This window comes from Salvia splendens, chromosome 3 (assembly GCF_004379255.2).
Source record: "Salvia splendens isolate huo1 chromosome 3, SspV2, whole genome shotgun sequence".
In the NCBI taxonomy this organism is placed as follows: Eukaryota; Viridiplantae; Streptophyta; class Magnoliopsida; order Lamiales; family Lamiaceae; genus Salvia; species Salvia splendens.
The window spans coordinates 14,935,414-14,948,302 of NC_056034.1; the positions used below are offsets into that span (position 1 = coordinate 14,935,414).

The 12,889-nt window shown below is 43.6% G+C and overlaps 1 protein-coding gene across 1 annotated transcript; it reads left to right on the forward strand.

Moving 5' to 3' along the window:
* The first annotated feature begins 1,304 nt into the window (after positions 1–1,304).
* LOC121795171 (calcium-transporting ATPase 4, plasma membrane-type-like) lies at positions 1,305–8,025 on the forward strand. The gene is made up of 7 exons (XM_042193623.1): positions 1,305–1,622; positions 4,139–4,193; positions 4,299–6,280; positions 6,364–6,522; positions 6,868–7,039; positions 7,140–7,438; positions 7,513–8,025. The coding sequence occupies exons 1-7, from the start codon at positions 1,446–1,448 to the stop codon at positions 7,816–7,818; spliced, it is 3,150 nt and encodes a 1,049-aa protein (XP_042049557.1). The 5' UTR covers positions 1,305–1,445; the 3' UTR covers positions 7,819–8,025.
* Positions 8,026–12,889: the final 4,864 nt, after the last annotated feature.

Here is a 12,889-nt window from a genome sequence, read left to right on the forward strand (position 1 = left end):
ATCAACCCCAACGGAAGCGCAGTTCACGCAATTTGAGACTTTTTCCTTAGAGGAGTTGGGGTTTGATATTCTCGGAGTTCCGGATACTCCCGTTCAAACGGGGGAGCAGTGCGGGGTCGTGGCGCCCCAAAGAAGAAGGGCAAGGGGAGGAGGGTCGGCGAGTCGTCGCAGCCGGGTGAGGACGACTGCTCGGTACGGAGGAGGTGGACGGATGCAGAGAACGCCGCGCTGTCCAAGGCGTGGGTGAGTGTTTGCGATGATCCCCTCACTTCGAACAATCAGAGGATCGTCAACTTGTAGGCTAAAATAGCAGTAGCCTACAAGACATTTTGCCCGGAGGGGAGGCCACGCACCGGGGAGGATTTCCGGAAGGTGTGGGACCGAATCCGGGCTGCGGTCTCCCAATTTTCGGGCTTGTACACCAACGCCCTCAGCATGCAGAGCAGTGGCCAAACGGAGGATGACTGCAGGAGGATAGCGGAGAAAGCCTTCCCCCAGCCCGGGTTGTATAAGGATTTCACCTATTGGAACTGCTTTGTGGTGCTGAACGAATCCGAGAAGTTTCGAGCAGGTGTTGACGCTGGCTGGCCGAAGAAGCAACGACTGAACTACACCGGTGATTTCAGCGGCAGCAGCGGTGGTTCCCACGACCTCCCCGAGACGGCCCAGGTGATCCCCACCCCTTGTTCGTTCGCTCGTCGACCTCGCTCGGCTGGGCAAAAGCAGGCGCAACGGGAGGCGAGGGGGTTCGTCGGGGGTTCTAGGAGGTCCAGTCGGCATCCCCCTTGGCCAGTCTATAGAGGATCTCAAATTCTTCGCGCGTCAACAAACGCGCGCGCTCAGATGGTCAAGACGTTAGCCGAATGGCGGGCGGCTATGGACCCCGAGGAGAAGAGTTTTCTTCACGCATTGCTCGTGAGCATGCGTGACGATTTGAGTGGAGGCGGCGGCGACGACGGTGGCGACGGAGACGAGGAGGGAATTTTTTTAATTAATGTACTTTTTTTTAATTAATGTACTTTTTTGATTTTATCATACTTTTTTTAAATTAATGTACTTTTTAAAATTTTAATAGTATTATTAAATTTTCCCGTATCTGTGTCGTAAATTTAATTCCGTATGTTGTGTGATTGTTAATTATTTGTTTTATATAATTTTGAGTGATGTTGCTAGGCTATGACTGAGCTATTTGTTTTTCTTGATGATGTGTCAAGAGGATTTTTAGGGCTGATGATGTGGGAGGAGGAGTTTGTGGCTAGGATATGGCGGCTATTTTTACCGTGGATGCTCTAAAAGATTTAGTAGTTTGCAGCAATAAAAGAGACGAGCTATATCAGCGCACTGATCGTCGTCATTCATCATCACTCTGTTTATCTCACTTCTCCACTACTGTGTGCGTATACATTCGTATTGAGGAACCCTAAAGCCGGCCAATCTAACCTCTCATGGACAATTTTATACCACCGGAGTTCGATTTGGACCACAGGAATAGGTCGGACGAGGCGCTCAAAAATTGGCGGAAAGCCGTCGGGAAGCTCGTGAAGAACCGCCGCAGAAGGTTCAGGTACGCCGCAGATCTTGAGAAGCGATCCGAAGCCAAAGAGCTGCGCAAGAAACTCAGTGTACGTATATTCATGCTTCTGTGTTTTCCCAACTACATCACTTTATGAAATGTTTGTTTTGTTTAATTTTAACATAAATTTTCCTTTCTTTGGGGATAGTATTTTATTTTTTTTAAAATTTCATTTGATACTTCGTCAATTTTTCCTGATTGTAAGGCGTAAACTGTTTGTTGCGTTATGTGCTTAATTTTTGAAGAGATATTATTTTGTGAAAATTGAGATTCCCGAATATCTTCAGAAAGATGAGTTTTTTTGCAGGCAAAGCAAAGCGATTGATTGCGTAAAAGAATCATGATTTATTATAGTAATTTGGTTGCAATTGTTAAGTTAATTTATTGGATGTGTTTCATAAAGCGAAAAAGAAGAACTTATCTCTTTGTTTCCTTCTACTTGTAAAGGACCACAGATCTGTATTACTGTAGAGTGTAGAGTGTAGGGTTTCGTTGCCAAGGGTATATCAGATCTAATTTTCCATTTCCCGAAATTTTAAACGGGATTTTGATCTTGCAAATCGGAAGGGATCAGCTGAGGCATAAGCTAATCCACCATATAATACACTAATAAAAAATAAACATGTGGAATTTATTTAGTCATTACTCCTACACTGCAACTCCTTTTTCTTTAAGAGGAAGAAACACGCGGATGAGAGACTGGACGCGGTTGTGGAGGTTGAGGCGGGGGCCGACGAGAGCTGAGGTCGAATCGGGGAGGCGGGCTCTGTCGGCGGCGTCGGCGGCGGAGGGAGGAGGGGATTGAGGATTGAGGCGGAGGGCGTAGAGAGGCGGCTCGATCCGGAGCCTGCGCTTGCGGCGGCGGCGTTCGGCTGCGGCTTCCTCTGCGGAGGAGAATCCGTAGGAGCGCTGCGAGATGAAGGAGGAATTGTCCAGGCATTGGGGCTGGGAGTGTTGAGCGGCGGCGGAGAACTGATTGGGGGTGAAATTGGTGGTAGGATACGGCGGATGAGGGGGATTGGTGAGAGGGGTATCTGTAAAGTGAATGAGATTGCTATAATTTTGAATTTCCTAACTTAGAATGCCAAGCTTCAGCAGTAATCACTCACAAACACATGCGCGTCTGTGTGCGAACAGAGAGATAAGAGAGGGAAATCGGTGTTTCTTTCTCTTAAAGACAAAGGAGTTGCAGTGTAGGGAGGGAGAGAGTAATGACTAATGAGTGAAGATATGAAGGTAGTCTTTTATTTAATTTTATAAATAAATTCCACATGTTTATTTTTGATTAGTGTATTATATGGTGGATTAGCTTATGCCTTAGCTGATCCCTTCCGCTTTCAAATCTGTTTATCTTCTGGAATAAAAAGAATATTCTCATATACTTTTAAAAGAATATTATAGTATGAGTATCGTCTAATGCTGCCTTAAAACTATGTGCTCTCTTTATTTTAATTGATGTCCACTTCTCCTTAATAAATCATGTTTATAGTATTTTGCTGGTCCATCTTACTACTACTGTATTCTGTAGCTTTAAAAACTTAGTAAACACTAACAACTCAATATGTTTCTCTTGAATACTTAAGATTTATTCTATGAAGACAAATCACATTTTTCTGCGTTTTTGCTGTTATTTCTACTTGAAAATCGCAAACTAATTTCACCGCATAAAAGAGAGGGAGGGAATAGCCATTTAGCAGCCTTTGCATGACCAATGGCTTTCGGGAATGGTTGTTTGTCTTTACAATCATGACGGTTTCTAGTGTTGCTTTTCGGAAATTATTTCAGCTTAGTCGGCTAAAGGTCTTTTACATGGAATTGACCCAGCTAACAACAATGCCTTTTATTTCACTTGCATTTATTCATCGACCACTGGAGTCTAATGGATTATGAGATGTTTAACTGAGGGCCTACACAAAATTAATTCTGAACTAGTATGTGGGTCATAGAAATTTATAATGGGACTGGTTGCTGTGACTGTGAGGGGTCATGCTGACATTGCACATGGGCTAGTTTCATGATCCTTTTGGTAAAATTTAGGAAATGTAAGTCAAAAGTTAATATTTGAGTAAATAAACACTAATAAATAATTCTGCGTGCACACATGTCTATTTGAACGTATGCTGACAAGGTTCTTTATATGTTTATGTACTCAATTATAACTTTTTCTTCCATTTAATTCACGTTTTCTCAAGTTTATTAATGGTCAACACTTATTAGTCTTGAGTTAAATATGGGGCCAGTGTTTGGTTGATATTAACCTAAGCACACATACTCTTGTAAATTTGGTATAGATTAATGGTAGATACATCAGTGTATTTCACATAGTTAAAATCTACAAACCCAGCCTTGACTGGACAAATTCTGTGTTCTGAATCTTCTGATATTCATTCTTTTTCTAGTGATGATATTGATTGGCTCGGATGTGGTTCTAGTGTATCATGGCCCTTGAGTCTTGGTTAATATATGTTCATGATAGTTTTATATGTTTCCCTAAGTTGCATCATCTTAATTACCTTCATGGCCCATTCTATATCTGATGGTGCAACTTTTCTTTATTTTAACCAGGAAAAGATTCGTATTTCTTTCCTTGCTCTAACGGCTGCCCTCAGGTTTCTTAACGGTAATGCTTCTGCTCCTGTTGGTTTGCCAGTTACAATACTCAATGTTTGATTATGATTTAGCATACTGCTCTTAGTTTTCTGACATCTGTCTTCTTTCTCTGTAGGTGCACATTTTAAGAGAACTCACCCTGAACCAGTGGAAGAAGAAATAGAAAAGGATATCCAAAATGGGCTTCCGGAAGAAGCTAGGCTTGCGAGGTTTAAAATACACCCTGATAAGCTTGGATCACTTGTTGCTTCTTATGACATTAAGACTTTAACTAAACTCAAAGGCATTGATGGACTTGCTGATAGATTGAATGTTTCTCTAGAAAAAGGAGTGAACTCAAGTGATGTGCCCGCAAGGCAAAGTATATATGGTGCCAATCGCTACACTGAGAAACCTTCTAAAGGTTTTTGGGTGTTTGTATGGGAGGCTTTGCATGACTTGACACTAATTATACTTATTGTTTGCGCTGTGGTGTCTATTGGAGTAGGTCTTGCTACTGAAGGTTGGCCAAAGGGTACATATGATGGTCTGGGAATTATCCTCAGCATACTTCTTGTGGTCATGGTTACTGCAATTAGTGATTATAAGCAATCATTACAGTTCAAAGAGTTGGATAAGGAGAAAAAGAAGATATTTATCAATGTCACTAGGGATGGAGTTCGACAGAAAGTCTCCATATATGATTTGGTTGTTGGAGATATTGTTATTCTGTCCATTGGAGACCAGGTTCCAGCTGATGGAATTTTCATATCCGGGTTTAACTTGTTGATTGATCAGTCAAGTTTGACTGGTGAAAGTGTGCCCATAAACATATACGAAAAAAGACCATTTCTTCTTGCAGGAACAAAAGTTCAAGATGGGTCTGGTAAAATGTTGGTGACTACAGTTGGAATGAGAACTGAATGGGGAAAGTTGATGGAAACTCTAAGTGAGTGTGGAGATGATGAGACCCCTCTGCAGGTCAAGCTGAATGGTGTTGCGACAATTATTGGTAAAATTGGACTTTGCTTTGCTGTTTTGACTTTCCTAGTCCTGACTGTCAGGTTTTTGATTGAGAAGGGACTTCGCGGTGAAATTAGCCAATGGGGCTCTAGTGATGCTCTCTTGCTTTTGAACTACTTCGCTACTGCAGTGACCATTATCGTTGTTGCTGTTCCTGAGGGATTGCCCCTTGCGGTTACACTTAGTCTTGCCTTCGCGATGAAGCAATTAATGAAGGAGAAGGCACTAGTAAGGCATTTGTCAGCATGTGAAACAATGGGTTCTGCTACGTGCATTTGTACTGATAAAACAGGTACATTAACCACAAACCACATGGTTGTCAGTAAAATATGGCTCTCTGGAAAATCAAATGAGGTTGATGCCAGTGGACACAAGGATGCATTAGATAGCTATATATCAGAACAAGTGTTTTCTGTTCTCTTGCAAGGAGTATTTAACAACACAGGAGCTGAGGTTGTCAATGATAAAGATGGAAAGAGGTCAATTCTGGGTACACCAACGGAGTCAGCGATTCTAGAATACGGATTGCTTTTAGGTGATTTCAAGGAGCAACGCAAAGTCTGTAAGATATTGAAGGTTGAACCTTTTAATTCTGAAAAGAAAAAGATGTCTGTTCTTGTGTCACTTCCAGATGGCAAGACCCGAGCTTTCTGCAAAGGTGCTTCAGAGATTATACTAAAAGCATGCAGCAGGGTAATTAATGCTGATGGGGAGGTTGTCGAGTTGTCAGAAGAGCAAGTAAGCTCTATCTCGGATATCATCAATGGGTTTGCTAATGAAGCTTTACGCACACTCTGCTTAGCTTTTAAAGATATTGACTATGGTTCTCCCGAGGATAGTATCCCTGAGAGTGACTATACATTGATTGCAATAGTGGGAATCAAGGATCCGGTTCGACCTGGTGTGAAGGAAGCAGTTAAGACCTGTTTAGATGCTGGCATTGCTGTGCGCATGGTTACTGGTGATAATATTAATACAGCTAAAGCTATTGCTAGAGAGTGTGGTATTCTTAAAGACGGTGATCTTGCTATAGAAGGTCCGGAGTTTCGTTCTCTAAGTATCAACCAGATGAAGGAACTAATACCAAAACTAAAGGTGGATTACAAATACTAGTATATACATGCAGATACTCCACTATTTCAAAATCATGATTTAAAGTGCCGATATATTGTGATTAGGTAATGGCACGGTCCTCACCAACAGACAAGCATACTCTAGTGAAGACATCAAGAAATGAACTAGGAGAGGTCGTTGCAGTTACAGGCGATGGGACAAATGATGCTCCAGCTATGCATGAGGCAGACATTGGACTTGCTATGGGCATCGCAGGAACAGAGGTCTGATTATATTATGTTTCCTACAGATGACTGTTTTAAGTACTGAACACAGTCCCATGCATTTCTATATTTCTTCTTCTCTAAGAATCCATTTCCTATTCATTCTCCCAGAATATAATCCAACACATTCATGTTACCAATATTTTCTTTCTAATGCATCACTTTTTTCAAAAACATTTGTTTCCAAGCTCAACCCCAGAACAATCAAAAGGCATGCAAAATTTTCTTATGGTGAATAGCATGTGAACATCTTTTGACATATGGATGCTGACTGATGGCAAAACTATTTTAAATGTCCAAGTTCATGGATAGAACCTATAATCACCCATCGAACAATTTAACCAGGTTGCAAAAGAAAGTGCAGATGTGATTGTGCTAGATGACAATTTCTCAACTATTGTAAATGTTGCAAAATGGGGACGCTCAGTGTACATCAATATTCAGAAATTCGTTCAATTCCAGCTGACTGTCAACATTGTTGCTCTCTTGATCAACTTCATATCTGCTTGTGTGTCAGGTAACTTTTTTCACTCTGCATCCTCATTTTCTCCTAAGCTCGAGCACTTACTTTCCATGAAATGAGACACAACACTGCTTTTCTTTTCTTGTCCCTTCAGGATCAGCTCCCCTCACAGCTGTGCAGTTGCTGTGGGTGAACCTAATAATGGACACTCTTGGTGCACTTGCACTGGCTACCGAGCTTCCAAACGACGGCCTGATGCAGAGACCACCAGTACAAAGAAACGAAAGCTTCATAACGAGGACTATGTGGAGGAATATCTTTGGTCAGAGCATCTATCAGTTAGCTATTCTGCTTGTCCTCAATTTCATCGGGAAGCAAATATTGGGGCTCACGGGCTCTAATGCCACTGAAGTGCTCAATACCTTCATCTTCAACACCTTCGTCTTCTGTCAGGTAATTGTTTCTCCATTTTCTTCACACTGTAAAAATTTCAGAATTATGAATTCATCTTTCCTGTATGCATCCAGGTGTTCAACGAGATCAACAGTCGCGAGATTGAGAAGATCAACATCTTCCACGGGCTGTTTGGTAACTGGATATTCTTGGGAATCATTGCGGCCACAGTAGTCTTCCAAGTAATCATAGTCGAGTTTCTGGGCGCGTTTGCCAGCACCGTACCATTGAATTGGCAGCTGTGGCTAATCAGTATTGCATTGGGCTCTGTGGGCATGCCTATCGCAGTAGTCTTGAAGTGCATTCCTGTCAAGAACAACATGACTGTGTCACAGCACGACGGTTATGATGCGCTCCCAACTGGTCCAGAACTTGCTTAAATACCGTATTTTTCCAGCTCTGACTTGAATGGAGTTCTGCAGTTTCCATTTCGGCCCACTGACACTTTCTTTGAGATATTTAATAAGGTAAGAACGAAAAAGATTTTACAGATGATCAAACACATTTGTGAAGTTGAAACCATGTTTCCGTTGGTGCTGACGTAGAACTGTACATCATTTTAAGATTATGGGCTTTTTTGGTGCAAATATTCTGATTTTTGCTCATCACATTCAAATTTGAAGAGTGTTGAAGCGTGATTTCTATCTTTTCGAACTGCCTTTGGCTTCGACTATGACGCCGATGTGTGAAGAACTTGCAGCAACGGCGCACCAAAATCCCTGTATTTAGAATCTGCTGTTTGATGAAGCGGCGAATTTTTGATGTTTGTAAATGCAGGAAATAAATGAAGATCAACACAGAGATTTTACGTGGTTCGATTTACTGAGGTAAATCTACGTCCACGGGGAGAAATGGGGGCAGGTTTGTATTGCTTGATCTGCGAATTACAGCTTACAACACTGGCCTGCTTTATGATATTCTCTCTAGAGAGCTTTTTAGAATTTAACAGAAGAAGAAAAAGAGACCTTATCTATCTGACCTAGGTTCTATTTATACAGTGAACCAAGATCGTGGCATGCAGCATTTATTAGGTAGTGGATGTCGTGGAGATCGTGGCGACCTTGCATGGGTCCACTATCCTGCATGAGTTAATGACTGCTTGACACCACTAAATAGATCGTCGGTGTAGTGGAGGTGGAAATCCTGCATGAGTCCACTATCTCCTAGTTCGGTCGAATACTGAGACCGAACTGCTGAATTATTGCCGAGCAGCTTTTGCCGATCTGAGAGTAGAGCTTGATGCCGACCTGAGAGCAGAGCTTGATGAGTTGGCTTTCACCGAGCTGTAGGCTGGGGCCGAACTCTTTGGTTGTGCCGAACTGAACTCTTTAGTCACGCCGGACTGATACTCTTTAGTCATGCCGAACTGATACTCTGTCTTGGGCTTTACTGCTGTTGGGCTTGTTTAGTACGTACTCCATCACTACCCCCTCCGAAAAGTGAAGTGAATCACTTCGGCATTCTGGATAAAAGTATGGGGTAAGTTGATGTTTGTCCACGGTCTCATGAAGTGAACTCTTCTTTGACCGGACTTGGTTTGTGTCCTAATTTGGCGAGTTTTATCGCTCGGATCGGACTTTCCGTTGTCCTAATTTGGGGATCGGACTTTCCCTTGTCCTAATTTGGGGATCGGACTTTCCCTTGTCCTAATTCGGCGAGTTTTATCGCGTGGATCGGACTTTCCCTAGTCCTAATTCAGGCAAGTTTTATCGCGAGAATTGGACTTTTGTTGCAGTTCGTTTCAGACGAAGTGCTTGTTTAAGCTGAATTGTGGTCTTGTATCCTCTTTAGAAGCTTTGACGCACAATCGTGGGCTTGTTGCAGCTCGTTTCAGACGAACTGCTTGTTTAAGCTGAATTGTGGTCTTGTATCCTCTTTAGAAGCTTTGACGCACAATCGTGGGCTTGTTGCAGCTCGTTTCAGACGAACTGCTTGTTTAAGCTGAATTGTGGTCTTGTATCTTCTGTAGAAGCTTTGACTCATAATTGTTTAGCTTGTATATGTTCTAAGAAGGGGATCAGCCTTCGAAGAACAAGATACCTCAGTAACATTTGTAAGAGACGACACGCACAGAGACAGACAAAACACACAAACAAAACGCACAGAGACAAATAAAGACCAAGTACACCAAATAAAGCACATTGAGCAAACAGGACTCAAGACTGACTGACCGGACTGTCTCTTACAAATGGAACTTTTTGAGGTTGGAAATGTGCCATGTTCGGGGGTACCTGTTCTCCTGACATGTGAGCCAATTTGTAAGACCCTTTGCCGAGGACTTCTGATACCCGATACGGACCTTCCCATGTGGGTTCGAGCTTGCCCAGCTTTTCTGCTCGGCTTACTTCGTTGTTTCTCAGGACGAGATCTCCTACTTGAAATTGCAGCTTCTTCACCCTTTGGTTGTAATACCGGGCTACTTGCTCCTTGTACTTGGCTGCTTTTATGCATGCCAATTCTCTTCTTTCTTCGGCAAGATCTAGCTCGGCTCTCAGTCCGTCGTCGTTCATTTCTGAGGAGAAATTTAGAGTTCGGGGACTGGGTACGCCGATCTCCACCGGAATTACGGCTTCAGTGCCGTATACCAGACTGTACGGAGTTTCACCGTTGGAGGTTGTGGGTGTAGTTCGGTAGGACCATAGGACTTGAGGGAGATTTTCTACCCATTGTCCTTTGGCTTGTTCTAACCGAGCTTTTAACCCCTTCACCAGGATACGATTTGTTACCTCCGTTTGTCCGTTTGCTTGTGGATGAGAGACCGAAGTGAACCGCTGTTGAATATTCAGCTCTTGGCACCAATTCTTGAACGTCTTGTCGGTGAACTGAGTCCCGTTATCCGAGTTGAGGATGTGGGGTATGCCAAATCGGCACACTATGTTCTTCCAGACGAAATCCAATGCCTTCGAGCTCGTTATCGTAGCTAATGGTTCAGCTTCCACCCACTTCGTAAAGTAGTCCACGGCAACGATTAGGAATTTCATTTGCCGAGGAGCTTGAGGAAGTGGTCCCACTATGTCTATGCCCCATTGCATGAAAGGCCAAGGACTTTGCATAGTGGATAGATCGGTATGCGGCATCCTTGGGATATTTGCATGGATTTGGCACTTCGGGCATGTCTTGACGAGCTGCACTGCTTCTTGTACCAAGGTTGGCCAATAATATCCCCATCTTAGAACTTTTTTAGCTAAAGCTCTAGCTCCGATGTGGCTGCCGCACGATCCTTCATGAACTTCTCTGAGGATGTAGTCCGTCTCTTCTGGTCCTACGCACCGCAATAACGGCTGGAGGTAAGACTTTCTAAAGAGGACTCCTTCATGAAGTTCGTACCGAAGTGCTCGGCACGCGATCTTCCGAGCTTCTCTCTTATCCTCGGGCAATTGTCCTTGATCCAGATACTGCAAGATCGGCGTCATCCAGTTCGGCGAGCTGGATACTGAATGTACCTCGGCTTCATCAATGCTTCGATGCATTAATTCTTCCGCCTTTGAGCTCGGATCTGAGGCCAACTTACTTAAAGTATCTGCTCGGCTATTTTCCGCTCTGGGAACGCGGATTATCCGAAAATAGGAGAAACTTCGGCTGATGCTTTGCGCTTTGTCCAAATACTTCTTCATTCTCTCGTCACGAGCTTCACTTGTACCCAACATGTGATTTACTATGACTTGTGAATCACAATGGACTTTGAGAGATTTGACGAGCAGACTTTGCGCTAACTGGAGTCCGGCAAGGAGGGCTTCGTACTCGGCTTCATTATTAGTAGTGGGGAATAGGAACCGAAGTGAGTAGGTTACCTCGTGTCCGTCGGGAGCGACGAGCAAAATACCAGCTCCACTTCCCATCTTGTTTGAAGCTCCATCTACGAATCCGCTCCAGCAGTCTGGCGGCTCTACTTCGGATTCCAAGGGCTGTGCTAGTTCGGCATTGGCAGACTTTTTCTGTTCGGCAATGACAGGGATTGCTTGATCGAACTTGGCCTCTGCAAGAAAATCTGCCAAGGCTTGTCCCTTGATGGCTTTCCGAGGTAGGTACTCGATTGAGTGTTCTCCCAGCTCTATGGCCCATTTGGCGATTCTGCCTGATGCTTCTGGCTTGGTCAAAACTTGCCGAAGAGGCAGATCGGTTAAGACGCATACCTTGTGAGCATAGAAGTATGGCCGCAGTCTCCTTGCTGCATTTACTAACGCCAGAGCAATTTTTTCCAGAGGTTGATACCTTGTTTCTGGACCTCTTAATGCTCGGCTGGTAAAGTAGATGGGAAACTGCTTTAGGCCTTCTTCTCGTACAAGCACCGCGCTGATGGTTTGATCTGATGCCGCTAAGTATAAGAATATTACTTCGGCTTCGGTTGGAGCAGAGAGAATAGGAAGCTCGGCTAGATAACTTTTGAGCTCGTCAAAGGCCTTTTTCTGCTCGGCTCCCCACTCGAACTTTGGTGCTTTTTTCAACACTTTGAAGAACGGCAGTTGCTTTTCGGCTGCTTGGGAAAGGAATCGATTCAGTGCGGCTAGACATCCGGTTAGCCTTTGCACGTCATGTATGGACTTCGGCATTGCCATGTTTTGTACGACTTGAACTTTTGAAGGGTTTGCCTTGAGTCCGTCCTTTGAAACCCAACAACCCAGAAATTTTTCTGAATCTACCAAAAAGGTACATTTTTGGGGGTTGAGTTTGAGGTTGGCTTTTCGGAGCACGTCGAGAGTGGATTTGAGGTTGTCTTCGTACTCCGAAGTGCTTTTGCTTTTGACAACTATGTCGTCGACATACACTTCAACCTGTTTCCCGATTAGGTGCCGAAAAAGCTTGTCTACCATCCTTTGATAAGTGGCTCCGGCATTCTTTAAACCGAATGGCATCTTTTTATAAGCGAAAATGCCGAAATCGGTGATGAAAGCTGTTTTCGGAGTGTCACTCTCATCCATCAACACTTGGTGATATCCTTTGTATAAATCAAGAAAACAGAAAATTTCGAAGCCGATCAAAGCTTCTACTTTTTTATCTATATTCGGAAGGGGATAGCAATCTTTTGGACAGTGCTTGTTTAGATCGGTAAAATCTATGCACATCCGCCATCCTCCTCCTTTTTTCTTGATCATCACAGGATTGGCCACCCAAGAAGGATATTTCACCTCGAATAGTACATCCGCTTTTAGTAATTGGCGGACTTCGTCATGGATGACTTGGCTTCTTTCTGCCGCAAAGAGTCTTTGCTTCTGTTTTACTGGCCGGATTGAAGGATCAATATTTAACCGATGAGTGATTACCTCGGGGGGCACTCCGGTCATGTCCAACGAAGACCATGCAAAGACATCTTTGAACTCCTTGAGGAGCTGAATGGTCTTTTCCCGGAGTAGAGGCGTTCCTGCGAAGCCGATCTTGACCGTTCTGGATGGATCATCTTCGTATAACTGAACGGTCATTGAGTTCGGCTCTGAAGTGACTTCGGTCATCTCG